The 14,905-nt window shown below is 35.3% G+C and overlaps 1 protein-coding gene across 9 annotated transcripts in view; it reads left to right on the forward strand.

Moving 5' to 3' along the window:
- ARHGAP24 (Rho GTPase activating protein 24) overlaps window positions 1–14,905 on the forward strand; it is a 738,009-nt gene that overhangs the window by 680,791 nt on the left and 42,313 nt on the right. For all 9 annotated transcript variants that reach the window (XM_077882769.1, XM_077882768.1, XM_077882772.1 and 6 more), the window contains one exon: window positions 331–538. In XM_077882769.1, coding sequence (XP_077738895.1) covers window positions 331–538 — 208 coding nt within the window. The remainder of the gene's footprint in view (window positions 1–330; window positions 539–14,905) is intronic.

Raw genomic sequence — 14,905 nt, forward strand, 5'->3', positions numbered from 1 at the left:
AACTCAAAAATAAAGAAAAAGAAAACTCAAAAATAAAATATTATTTATTGCAGTGTTTCTTATATCGAAGTGGATATCTCCAACTTCATATTACTGTTTGGTTTGGGGGCTGAATATGGACTATAGGGGGAAAGGGCAGTATAAGGCAAAGTCTTTTCATTTGAAGAATTGTGTACAATGGATTTGATTCTGTAAAAATGTGAAGTACAAGTTCTTAAATACTTGCCAGCATTTCAATCTTTGTTTTTCCTTTATATTGAGTTTTTTAAAAAGTAACAAAGTGAGGTGATATAAATTCCTCAAATTCATTGTGATCCTTTATTTCTCCAGGCATTTTTGGACAGAAACTGGAAGACACTGTCCGTTATGAGAAGAGATATGGGAACCGTCTGGCTCCAATGTTGGTGGAGCAGTGTGTGGACTTTATCCGACAAAGGGGGCTAAAAGAAGAGGGTCTCTTCCGACTGCCAGGCCAGGCTAACCTAGTGAAGGAGCTCCAGGATGCCTTTGACTGTGGAGAGAAGCCATCATTTGACAGGTAGATTTCAAGAGTTTACTAATCATCCTTCACTGAGAAATCCAAACTAAACGGAAAGAAGGCAATGAACTAAGATGATATAACCTTAACTGATGTTATAATGGTTTAGAATATGGATCATATAAGCCATACAAAGATGGTTTGTTTTTATTAATTTATAGAGTCAAAAAATTAACACTTTAGGGACGCCTGGGTGGCTCAGCAGTTGAGTGGTTGAGCATCTGCCTTTGGCTCAGGGGATCAAGGAGATGGAGTCCCTCATCAGGCTCCCTGGCGAGGAGCCTGCTTCTCCCTCTGCCTATGTCTCTGCCTCTCTCTCTGTGTGTCTCATGAATAAATAGATAAATCTTTTTAAAAATTAGCACTTTAGGTATCTTTCTTCTCCATACTTTTGTCCCCCTTAAAATATTATTTATTCTTTTCCATTGGTCCTAAATTAACACTATATTAAACTTTTGCGTCAGAAAAGTCTTTCCTTGTTCACAGTTTTTTTTTAATTCTTTCAGCCAAGAGATATTACAAATATTAATAAGCAGAGATTGGGATATTGGCAATGTAATTAAAGTAACTGTTTTTAATAATAATTATAAAGGCACTATATTTTTAAATATGTAGCTTCACCTTAATCTAGAATTGATTTACAAAGAATCAAGGAGAAGTATAGCATAATAGAATTCAGGAAATAATGGAAGTTTCAGAAGAACATATAAAGCATCCATAACTCTGCTAATTAAGAGTAAAACACTTATGGTAATGTTTTGTAAATTACCTCCTTCTCTTCACTCTTTTTAACTTAGTAGAAAATAATAATTTTTTTATCCTGATATTATCAATTTAGCATAGTGATATTTTTCATGTTACTATTTGAAATATCCCCAATATTACAATATATTTTAGCTGAATACTTGATGGTTGGCACCCTCTGTAAGCATAATTTTTCATATCTAATATTACACTCTACAAGTATATTGTTCATAACCATTTCAACAATTTGGACATTTATGTTATCATTTTTATCACTACTATAAATAATGTTGTAGAGGGTATCCATTTACATAAATATGTTCTACTTTTAGTTTATTTCCTCAGGAGAGATTCTCAGTATTGAGCGTTGTGGTTAAGAATACTCTTACTACTTGAAAATTGAAAATTATATATTAAGTATCATTTTGCTTTGGAAGCATAGAATTATTAGTACACAGATAGATAGACACAGATCTATGGAACAGATAGACAAGTAGATACTTGAATACATAGTATAAGACAAAGGAAGTACCTTTGGGAATATGGGCTACTTCTAATAATCCAAGAAATGCATATTATATTATTTAATGTCCTTCTACTAGTTACATCAACAAAATCTTGAATAATGGTAATACGCAGTGCTAGAAGGTATATAGGCTAGGTACCTTGATGGTGAGAGTGCAAATTATTTTAGTCTTTCTAAAGAAATTTGGTAATATATTTTAAAAACGTTTTAGCAGGAAATTCTAGTCCTAGAAAAAAATCAGATCTGTAGAAAAAAATTTAAGTGCAAAGTTGCTTATTATAATTTTAATAATAATAAAAATAACACCAATCTATTATCTCCAGCAGGAGAATATGTTAATTAAATAATAGTGCATTAATATAGTAAAATGTTATACAATTATTAAACTTTTGGAAATATGCTAATTATACAGTCATAAGTAGAAATAATAAATGGAAAAATAAGACAGGAGCAATTGATTGATTAACATCCTACCTGTTAACAGAAAGTATAACAGTTTATAGGCATTCCTAAATTATCTCTGAAAGATAAAAATTAAATGTGAAGACAAAAACATGAATTCAAAACCAGAGTTGGAAAGCAAATTTCAAGAATACAGATATACTTTGGCAGGGGAGCCCCATGTCTTATTTTATACTTTGAAGAAAACTTAAACAAGTAGTTAAAATTCAGACCTATTCACAGGATATACACATGGTTTATCTAGACGAAATGCAATTTTTTGGCTCCAAAATTGAATGAAATTTGTCAGGGAGATCCTCATAATAAAATATCATAAAATGAGATAAACAACATCTTCTACAATGAACTTCATGTGACATTAATAAGTTTCAATGGCCTTTTCTTATATTATATATGACCTAATATATATGCAGATGACATTATAGAAAAGTATATTTATTAAAAATTATTTTGCTATAGGTATTTACAGTTTGGTTATTATAACAAGATTCTCACTGATGTGAAGAATGGAAGGATATTTTATAAGTTTTAGGATACCTATAAGAAAAGATGCCCTGTAAGCAATTATCTCCAAATCATGCTCTTAATAACTTAGCTGACAATAAAATACTGTGCAATCTTTATATAAAATATGATCCCACTTATAAAGAAGTATTTATTTTTGTATGAAATACTTTAATGCACACACAGACTGAAGGAAAGTTAACAAAAGATAAGCACGGATTTCGTGGGATAATGAATAATGAATGATGAATGATTTTTTCTTTCTTTTTTTCATATTGTGATTCCATTACTTTTAAAATCATAAATTTATTCTGAAAGATCTTTTAATTACCTGGTGCTTTTATGCTCTGGAAAGATTTTCTTATCTTTTAATTTCTAAAGAGTAATTACAGAAGCTACCTGTCAACTAGAAAACCTATAGAAGAGAGTTGCAGAGAGTATTTCAGCGTTAGCACTATTAATACAGTAACGCCGCTAGCACCCTGCGAGGAAAAGAGTGTCATACATTTGCCCAGTCATTCAGTGTTTCAGGGTTTCTACACTTGTGTAATATGCCACCCCAAAACTTTGTGACATAAGTCATAACAACCGGTATTGCTTGTGGTTCTGCACTTTGGGGAGGAGTTGGCCAGGATGCACCCCTTTCTCCTGCCCATGATGTGGATTCACCCAGATCAGTTAGGTCTGAAGGATCCAGGATGCTTTTACTCAGATGTCCAGAGCCTTGTCTGAGATGGCTAACATGGCTGGGGGCTGCTTGGGCCTTTCTTTCTCTCTCTCTCTCCTCCTCCTGTCCTCCTCATCCCTCCCTCACCTTCCCTCACTTCCTTCCTCCTCCTTCCTCCTCCCTCATGCCCTCTTTTCTCTTTTTTTCTCTGTAAATATCACATCCAATAGAGCGACTCTTCATATGGCCTTTATCTCTAGCAGATTACTCAGACTTGGTGACATGATACCCCAGGGTTCCAAGAAAATGAAAATGACAGCTTGTAAGCCTCACGAGGGCCAGGTCCAGACTATAGTGTGATTCTGGTGCAGTCTATTGGTCAAAGCAGGTCACAAGACAGGCCAGCCTACATTTGAGGAGAAGGGAAATAAACTCTGCCACTTGATGGAAAAAGGGGTAAGCGCATAAAGAGAAAGAAGATTTGCAGGAGGCTATTTTTAGAGAAAATCACTATAGGTTTAAAGTCTGGAAATCAAGTGGAGTAAATCCTCTTTGTTCTTAAGATTGTTTTGCCAATTCTAGGTCATTTACATCTCCATTAAAAAAAAAAGAAGAAATCTAGCATATGCTTAAGTTGTACAAAAATGTCTGTTAGGATTTTGATTGAAATTTCACTGAATCCAGAAAATTTTGACATCTCAAAAATATGAAATCTAATTCATGAACATAGCCCATCTCTCCATTTCATTAGAACGTTCTACATTTCCATCAGGTTTTGTGTTTTTCAATGTTAAGATCTTGCTCCATATAAATAATACCTTTAATATTTATAGATGTTCCTGTAAATAGTATTATTTTTAATATTTAATTTTCCTATTGCTCACTGCTGGATTATCCAAATGCAATTGATTTTTTAAAAGATTTTATTTATTTATTTGAAAGAGAGAGAACACAAGTGGGGGAAGAGGGGTAGTGACAGAGGCAGAGGGAGAAGCAGACTCACCACAGAGCAGGGAGCCCAATGCAGGGCTCAATCCCAGGACCCTGGGATCATGACCTGGTAGATGCTTAACCTCCTGAGCCACCCAGGAGCCCACAATTGATTTTTTAGTATATAGATCTTTTGTCCTACCAACTTGGCAAGTTCATTTATTGGTGCTAGCAGGACTTATGTAGATCCCTTAGAATTTTCTTTGTACATATCTTGTTGACTTTACCTAGTGAGAGTTTGATCTCTTCCTTTTCAATATGTAGGCCTTGCATTTCCTTCCTTTTCTTTCTTTCTTCTTTCTTTCTTTCTTTCTTTCTTTCTTTCTTTCTTTCTTTCTTTCTTTCTTTCTTTCTTTCTTTCTTTCTTTCTCTTCCTTTCTTCCTTCCTTCCTTCCTTCCTTCCTTCCTTCCTTCCTTCCTTCACCTGTTTGTACTTGCTAAGAACTTGGTAACCATAGAATCATAGTAGTGAGTGGACATACTTTTCTTGTATGTAGAGGGAGCTTTTCAGTCTTTCACTATGATGTATAATGGTAGCTATAGGTTTAATAGGTAGCTATAGGTTTATTGTAGATGACCTTTATGAGATAAGGAAATGTCCTTTTATTTCTAGTTTGCCGACATTCTTAATAAAGAGATTCAAACATTCTTAATAAGGAGATTCAAATTTTATAAAATCCATTTCTTTCTGCACTTATTACAGAAATTATCTGATTCTTCCCTATTGTGATGTTAATGTCCTGAATTACATTAATCTATTTTCAAATATTAAACCAACTTTACCTTGCTAGGATAAGCCACATTAACTTGTGGTGCATTACACTTTTTATATATTGCTGTATTTGACTTTCAGGTAACTTTTTAAGGATTTGGGGACCTACATTCATCAAGGGTACTGACCTGTGGATTTCTTATACTATCTTCAACTAGTTTTGTTATCAGAGAAATTCTGGCCCCCCTATTAGTTAGCAAGTGTCCCGTCTATCCTTGTTTTCTGAAAGAGTATGTGTATTTTGTACTATTTCCTCCATAAATCTTTGATAAAATTTACCAGTGATGTCATTTAACCCTAAAGTTATCTTTATGGGGAAGTTTTCGGAGATGGCTTTTCTAATGCTTCTTGTGCCGGTTTTGATAATTTGTCTCTTTCATGACATTTTCCCATTCCATGTAACTTTTCAAATTTAATATCATGAAGTTGTTTATAATATTCTTTTTTTGTAATATCTGTAGACTTTTTAGGAAAGTCCTCTCCTTCTCTTCTGATATTAGGGAATGTTTCATCGTTTTTTTCTTAGTCTATTTATGTGTTATCAATTTCATTAAGCCTTAGAACCAGTTTTGGTGTCATCGATTTTCTCTCTTTTAAACATGTTTCTCATATACTCTGTTAAACCTGATAGTTGTTCTTTCCCTGGTAGCTGTTCTGCATTTAGCCCCATAGGATGTTTCCCTCTGCAGGCTCATCTTGGTATTTAGATGAAGACTTAAGAAGACATATGTGTAGATTTCAAGAAGTCCTTTTATGCAAAGCTCCCTCCTCTCTAGTAGTCTGTATCACAAATGACAACTGCTTCAACCTTTCCAAACTGTAATCTCTGTCTCTTTACCTTGGGGAGACTGCTCTTCTCTCTTTAGAGTTCCGATCCCTGTCCCAGACTCTGGTGAGTGACAATTCACAAAGGCTGGAGAAAGCATAAGATTTACCTCATTTGATTCCATACTCTTAAGGGTCACATTTTTGCACTATTGTCCAATAGCTTTAAAAAAGTTGTTTTGACTAGTTTTCTCATTTTTGATAGAAGACATAATACCTGTTACTCTGTGAAGACTATGAACAGATTCTCATCCATAGTTCTGAACTCCTGCTATATGTGTTGTCAGGACCCCTCCTCTGGGGGTGGGCAGGTGGCTGGGTAATACACCTAGGTTAGGGCTTGGTTCTCTAACCTTTGGTACTTCTCTGCTCTTTGATCTACTCTCTAGACTCTTGTTTTGCTCCGTGAGACTTCTTCCCTGCCCCCAACAAGAAATGGCTCATTTTTCTAATTGAGTAGTTTCTCAGTCTGCTTCCTGCTCATAGAAAGTTGGGGTCTTAAATACTCTTTTCATTTTGAACTGGTATTGTACCTTTTATTCCAAGTTGCCATAGTTCCTTTAAAAACCTTGGAAGTGTCAAATTATAATCCTCCTGCTGAAACAAAATCACACCCATAAATCCCTTTATATTAGGTCCTACCATATGGGGTCTATGAGGATTTTATGGAACAACCTTAAAATTCGTTCTAAATCCTTTTGTATTGCTGAGAGAATCTGTAAGGTGCTGCCTTAAGTCTTTCAGAGGTTTTAATGAGGAATCTTAAATCACACCATCATTTGGTCTTTACCTTCAGGTCATTTTTGACTGGCAGCACCCTGGATTTTATGTTTGCTCCAGGGCCATTTCTTACTTTTAGAAGATTTCACCAACTGGAGACATGTCCTGGGAGCACTATAGTTTCTCTAAATTCTTCTTCAGAGTTGAACAGCTTCTAATTAGCTTCATCAGGAACATTTTTATATTCTGAGTTACGGCAGCCTATAATCTTGCAAATTTTTCCAACCACTACTTAATCAGATTTTACCATTCTCAAGCTTTCATAGCAATTTTCTCATTGTTTTTCCAGTTCTGATAGTCTCCTCCTGACTGTCCAGACACTGCCTGGACAAAGCCAGCACCATACATTAGAGCTTTCTTGTGGCAGCACCCAATTTCTGCTTCCAGTGACTGCTTCCGGTATCTCTTGCTGCATAGTAAACCAGTCCAAACCAACAGTAACCCTTTCAGATTCTGCATTTGAACAGTGCTTGGCAAAGACTTGGTATCAGTTGCCATAATCTAATGTATCCAAGAGAGTTACCTCTTGGGAGGTGCCTAAGCTAGGCCAGCTGAAATGGCTGATGATGGGTTGAGCCTGTCTCTTTCTCTTTGGGGTCTTATGTCCTATAGGCTTCTCTCTTTAACTAATTATTCATACACAGTATCTCAGGACCAAAAGACACTAAGATTGGAAGCCATAAGGCCTATGAAGGGTTAGGCCCAGAACTGGCACAATATCATATCCACTAAATACTATTGGTTCAAAGTAAATCATAAGGCCAGTTCAGATCAAAAGAGATTAAAAATTGGTTCTACTTCTTGGTAGAAGGAGAGACATGAATATATACAAATGGGAAATTATTGACAGTCATCTTTGCAGATAATCTGTCTCATTTATCCATTCAACAAATAATTTTAGATGTTTAGTATGTCTCAGACACTTAGACACCTGTTCTAAGTTCAAAAGACGGTCAGTTCTCTTCTGGGGTTTGCATTACTAGTGGTAGACAGATAAACAATAAACAGTCAATATGTAAATAATTTCAAAGAGTGATAAGGATGACATGCTAATATGTTAGTGAGTGAAGTGGTGAAAACACACATCTCCTCCCTGAGAATATCTTTTAGGTTCAGCTTGAATGATGGGAAGAAACTTGCCATATTTAAGATGTGGTAGAGGCACATTGTAGATAGAATATCAAGTACAGGGATGCCTGGGTGGCTCAGCGGTTTGGCACCTGCCTTTGGCTCAGGGCATGATCCTGGAGTCCCAGGATCGAGTCCCACATCGGGCTTCCTGCATGGAGCCTGCTTCTCCCTCTGCCTATGTCTCTGCCTCTCTCTCTCTCTCTCTCTCTCTCTCTCTGTCTCTCATGAATAAATAAATAAAAAAAATTAAAAATAGAATATCAACTACAAAGGCCTTGAGATGGGCACAGCTTAGCTTGTTTGAAGACCATAAAGAAGGACATTGTGGCTGGAATACAGTGAGTGATGAGTACAGTCTGGGGAGATAGGTGGAAGAGATGGATCTTGTGTAGCCCCATAGATTGTGATAAGGAATTTCACTTTCCTTCTAAGTGAAAAGGAGATACATTGAAACATTTTTAATAAGTAAATGGAATAATTTTATTTACATGTTAAAAAATGGTCACTCTGTAAAGGATAAGTAATATTTTCTATTATTCTATCCACAGAATATTTCTGACACCAAATGTGTAGGTTTTCCACAGCAAGCAATTCTCTAATTATTGGTGAACACCAAATGGATGTCCTACAATTTGATTAAATTCTGACACTAACTGTCCAGAGTTAGTGCAGACTCTGAAGGTTAAGGGCTCGATTCCACAAGACTGCCCATCCCCCCAATTGCAGAGATCAATGGCAAGTCACAGGTTGTCACATACTTCTGGCCAACCAGTTATAAATTGGAAACTCCTCGGGCTTCGTAATTTGCTAGAAGAGCTAACACAACTCAAGAAAACAGTTTACTTACCAGATTACAAGTTTATTATAAAAGGATACAATTCAGAAGTAACCAATTGGAATAGATGCATAGGGCAGATATAGGGAAACGTGAAGAGCTTCCAGGACCTCACCAGGCAGGCCACGTCCCAGCAGGAGGATATGTTCACTAGTCCAGAAGCTTTTGGAATCCCTTCAGTTAGGAATTTTTATAGAGGTTTCATTGTATAAACATGATTGATTAAATCTTTGGCCATTGGTGACTGAACTGAATCTCTAGTACCCTCTCCCCCGCCAAAGATTGAGGGGTAAAGCTGAAAGTTCCAACACCCTAATCACATGCTTCCTTCCTCTGGTAACCACCCACCTCCTATTTTAGGGGCTTTCTAAAAGTCACCTCATTAACATAAAGTCAGGTGTGATTGAAAGGGGTTTGTTAAGAATAATGAGAACTTTTCTTTCACCTACATCACTAGAACTACCTCAGAAACTAGGGATAAAAACCAAATACCATAACAAAAGATATTTCTATTACTTTTGTCATTTAGAAAATTAGAAGGATTTTAGGAGCTCTGACCAGGAGCCATGAAAAAAAAAAAAAAACACAAAATATATTTCTTATTGTATCACAATATCACATTCTGGCAATCTAAATATCCTTGTTTTGATAAATAAATTGTCAAGCTTGAGTCCTGTCATAGGGAGGCACATATGTGAATTCCTGAATTCTGTTGATTAAAAATTAAAAAAAAAAAAAAAAAAGACTTCCAGATCCATGAACGGGGAAATAGAAAGAACAGAGTCACATATTTGTGGCAAAATATAATTGTTAACTACACTGGTAGGGGAATAAATAAGCCATAATTTCCCAAGGAGAGTAAGATTATTTTCAGAACACGTAGTCTGTTCCATGTGCTTTTTCATTTAATTGTCTGAGTTTGAAATTTCTCATGGCCAGGAACTAGCTAGCTCAGGTTTTGGTTTTCAGGAGTGGAAACAAACTGTCTTGGAACATTTGGTTAGAGTTTGTTTCACCAACGTTCACCATCAAACTGATTTTTAAAAGGGTGTAAGTTTAAAATATAGACTGTGTATAATGTTTTCAATATTTATCAGGATGTAAAGAAAAGTATAGAAATTTTTCATTGTGAAATATGAGACAGAGCGAGAATGAATGAGTGTATTCTCCTGTGTAGCCTCAAAATGCTTATATCTCACTGAAGAGTCAACAAGATGTAGCTTTCATCTCCATGTATGTTAAAATGTAGAGAGGAATTCTCACAATAATTCTGCAAAGATAATCTCTAATTATAATTTTAAGGCCTACTGTTATTAAAGCTCCAATATGAAGCCCTAAAATTAGATTTTTAAAGTGAACTTTCTTAATAACTTAAAATTATAACAGTATAAAGTGTTATTAAAATTTAATTTAAATATTATTAAGATTGTATTTTAAATTATTACATTTTGTATACAATTTAGAATATAGAAAAATAGAAGAAGGGAGGAGGAATATTTCAAAAGTAGATAACCTAGGAAGCTATTGCTATATGTAATGTATAAAAAAGTAAACATGTAGAAACTTAAACATTCAGATATATCTAAATACAGATGTGTATATATACAAAGTATTGGAATCACACAGTTTTTACATCTTTCCTGTTCTTAACATTATATCATGAACAACTTCCATGTCACTAAGTAGCTTTCACAAAAATAATTTCAAGGACTGTGTAATAAATCATCATATCAGTGCATTGCTTTCTAATTCTGCATCTGTCATTTTCAATCTTTTGTACACAACAGTCCTATGCTAACAACCATCTATATTCAAAAATTGGCCTGTGCTTTTGGAGCTATGGGTCCATTTGGAAAATAATATTTCATATTTGAATGAGAAGAAGTATGTTGTCCTATGGGAGAAAAAAAGATAGTTTGAGAAGAAGAAATTTGGAAGATACATTATTTAAATTTAGAGAGGTAGGCACATGTACTAGCTTTTATTAAACCATGCACTTTCTGTTCTTTAATTATCTCATTCTATTTTCCTAGTTCTGAGGTTGAAGTTTAAGACTTTCATGTATGCATGACTTTTTGTTCCTACAGTTGGATGACATATTCCCACAGACTCCTCGACCAAAGTGAATTCTGTGAGAAAGGACATTTTCATTGACCTGAAATAATTTGTATTTTATCAATTTATGTCAACTGTAAAAAACAACAGATATAATAATTACTAACCATTCTTTTCTTTATTATATCTGCTCAGAAATGAAAACAAATTAAATCATAACATTTTATATTAAATTTCCCCACTTTGAGGGGATAAAAATGAAATACAGAATGTGTAAAATCAAATTAGAAGCGGAATGTTCTTTCATTTCCAAAGTGCTCCAGGTGGCATCAGCTGTTAAAGAAGATACATTTTGGAATTCCTGGGAAGACAAGGTCAAGAATGACCATGTGGGCGTCACCATCAAAGCTTTCATTGTCAGCAACAAAAAAACTATGCACTTTACAACACAACACCCTTATAAGAGCAAGGACAGAAGGCTGTAGAAGTCAATGATTTTACAAGTTCTGTCCAAGAATCCTGTAAGATAGTCCGAGTTACCCCTGACACCTTCCCACGTACTCTGTTCATTTTGTCCTTGACCCTCTTTCTCCTCTTCTACCATCTTGTTTGGTTTTTATTTGTTTTTGTGACAGAATTAGAATTGCAAAACAACTGCAACTGTACAGAGATTTTTTTTTTAAGTCTAAAATTTAGAAGGCAGAAAAGCCAGACACATATTTCAATTTTTATCTTCTGAGTAGCTATATAGCTTTGAATATCACTGAGCTGAGTTATAAAAAGTGGACGTGAAAGTGGAGAGCAGGACAGACAGTAGAGATTCTTAAACATTAGTTTGTGTAAGAATGACCCAGCAAGGTGTCTCAAGATTCAAATGCTCACACCCCACTGTCTCTCATTGCAATTTTAGAAAGTTGGGGGATGCGTAGGCATCTGAATTTCAAACAAATCCTCAAGTAATTCTTATGTGCATGATTCTCAAATCATTACTTGGAGAATACCAGCCACACTATAGAGTACAGCAGTGTGGGGCAAGAAGAAATGCTCATTTGAAGTGACGTGCCTCAGTTTTCTCATATATGAAATGAGAGAAAATCAACCTCACTGAGGTTGAAGAGTAGCATGTTAGTTCCGACTCAGCTAGGCTGGTCTTAAGCTACTCTGAAAAATAACTTATTTTCTGAGGTGTACAGTTAATGTGTAAAATATGTTCTTTCCTACCTGCTGAAATGGGCCTGAAATTTTAGAACAATCTAAAAAGAACTTCCCTGCTCCTTTATGCTTTGATCCGTGTGAAAAATCAAACACTGAGGAGTTCAGTAGCAACCTATAGGGTTACAGAGCCTCTGTATCATAGTGTGAATAAAGGATCCACGGGTAGGATTTGATGGAGGAAAGTGAAAAAAGCAAGTGGTAGGTAGCTTGAGGGCATACGGATAGGTGAAGAGTTGGAAAAGCGCAGAACTGACTCCCAGAAGTTTGCCTAAGGCAAACCCTGAATGTGTAGATGGTAAACTGGTTACCTGTTTTTAGCACCTTACATGATTCTCTGAAGCTAGGAGAGGAGTCAGCCCTGCAATGACCTGAACAACTATTTAACTGTAGTGACTTTTAACTTTCCTATTTTTTGATGCAGTTCTTAGGTATTATGATGGTGTGACCAGATTTGATAACCATTGCCTTAGAGTACATCCCAAACTTCTGTCATTCCCATAGTACCATCATGATTTTCCTTTAAATTTATTCATTGTTTTATCAATCTTGTTGTAAAAGGAACTTGATATCATTATTGTTCGTTGAAAAACCAGCACCACTCATTGTAAATTGCAAGGTCACTATATCATAAATGCAATGACAACAAGACATGTTAAATGCCAGCTGAATCAGCTGCTTTCCGAAGTCCGGCCCTAGGGCCTTCTGTTTATTTGAGAAAAACAGAGATTGGCAAGTATTAGTACCACTTCAACACTGCTCTCATTTCCAACTGGTACTTCCTACTTGATATAATCAGAAGAGGTGAAAGATAATAAGAAAAGGACTAACGTTCCTGTTGTGTGTTTTGATGTTACATAGTGTTCTGTCTGTGTGGCATTGTACTTGGAATAGCCTACACTTCAGATCACTCTTCAGCAACACTGACAGGCCCGCTTCCGGGAGCACGTGGCTTCTTATCTAATTTGAACAATGAGTGTAACTCACTAGGGTTCCATGAAATCCATTTGTAAACATACCAGGGTCTGACAAATTAATGAGCTTTAAAGGTAAATATTTTTATATGGAAAATCTTCACATGAATGGATATTTACTAAATATTTTATGGAGTACAGGTTGTTAGCTAGAAATCTGTCATGTTTCATTATGCTTACTCTCTTGGTAATGTATCTAAAAAGCCTGTACATTGGAAGGCAAGGACATGAGTTTCACTTTCCTTTCAATATATCTTTGTTCTTTAACTTCTTCTTCTCTTTTTTAAATTTTATTTAAATTCAAGTTAGTTAACATATAGTGTATTTTTAGTTTCAGGGGTAGAATTTAGTGATTCATCACTTGCATATAACACCTAGGGCTCATCACAAGTGCCCTCCTTAATACCCATCACCCATTTAGTCCATCCCACCCCCAACTTCCTCTCTAGCAACAATCAGTTTATTCCCTGTGGTTAAGAATCTCTTATGGTCTGCCTCCCTCTCTGTTTTTATTTTATTTTTCCTTCCCTTCCCCTATGTTTTTCTCTTTTGTTTCTTAAATTCCACATATGAGTGAAATCATATGGTATTTGTCTTTCTCTGACTACTTATTTCACTTAGCATAATATCTTCTAGTTCCATCTATGTCATTACAAATGACAAGATTTCATTCTTTTTGATTGCTGAGTAATATTCCTACATATATGTATATGGGAATATATATATCACATTTTTAATTTTTAATTTAATTTTATTTTATTTGAGAGCAAGAGAGAGAGAGCATGATTGGGGGTGAGGGGCAGAAGAAGAGGAAAGAGCAGACTCACCACTGAATAGGGAGACCAAAACAGTTCTTGATTCCAGGACCCTGAGACCATGACCTGAGCTGAAGGCAGACATTTAACCGACTGAGCCACCTAGGCACCTTTATCCATTCATCAGTTGATGGACATGTGGGCTTGTTCCATATTTCTGCTATTGTGGACATTGCTGCTATAAACATTAGGGTTCATGTACCTCTTCGAATTGCTATTTTTGTATCCTTGGATAAATGCCTACTAGTACAATTGCTGGGTCCTAAGTGGTTCTATTTTTAACTTTTTAAGGAAACTTCATACTGTTTTCCAGATTGGCTGTACCAGTTTGCATTCCCACCAACAGTGTAGGAGGGTTCCCCTTTCTCCACATCCTCGCCAACATCTGTCATTTCCCGACTTATTAATTTTAGTCATTCTGATTAGTGTGAATAAATTTATCTTTGAGTAAATTTGGAACTCACTTCCACTGAAACCAGATTGAGTTATGAATAAAAATAGTCAATTAACAAGAAGTTTCCCAGTATTTGGCATATCAGTTGGTGTTAATATACTTATTTGCAAGGATGCAGTGTAAGAGTAAGAGTTCAGGCAGCCCCACCATTTACTACCGAAGTTAACAACCTGGGACTAGTTACTTCTCAAAACACCTAGTTTACTCATTTTACTAATGTAAAATGAAAATAATAATGCTTAACCCACAGGGTTGTTGTATTAATGCACTTAAAAATAAAACAAAATGCATATTAACTATGCTGGAATTAAAATAAAATAAAAAGTTTAATTAAAAAAACAAACTAATCAAATAAATAAACCAAAATGGAACAAAAACACCAGAAGAAATGATACAATGGAAGAGGGCACTTAGCACAGTTATTGCCGTTGTCATAGGTATCATGATGTTGATGATAATGATGATTCTAACATTTTATATGATAAGCAAAAGTAATAATATGCTTGAACCTCAACTCTTCATTGTTTTATTTATTTTTATTTATTTATTTTATTGGAGTTGAATTTGCCAACATATACCATAACACCCAGTGCTCATCCAATCAAGTGCCCCCCTCAGTGC

The sequence above is a fragment of the Canis aureus genome, chromosome 33, assembly GCF_053574225.1.
Source record: "Canis aureus isolate CA01 chromosome 33, VMU_Caureus_v.1.0, whole genome shotgun sequence".
Lineage (NCBI taxonomy): Eukaryota > Metazoa > Chordata > Mammalia > Carnivora > Canidae > Canis > Canis aureus.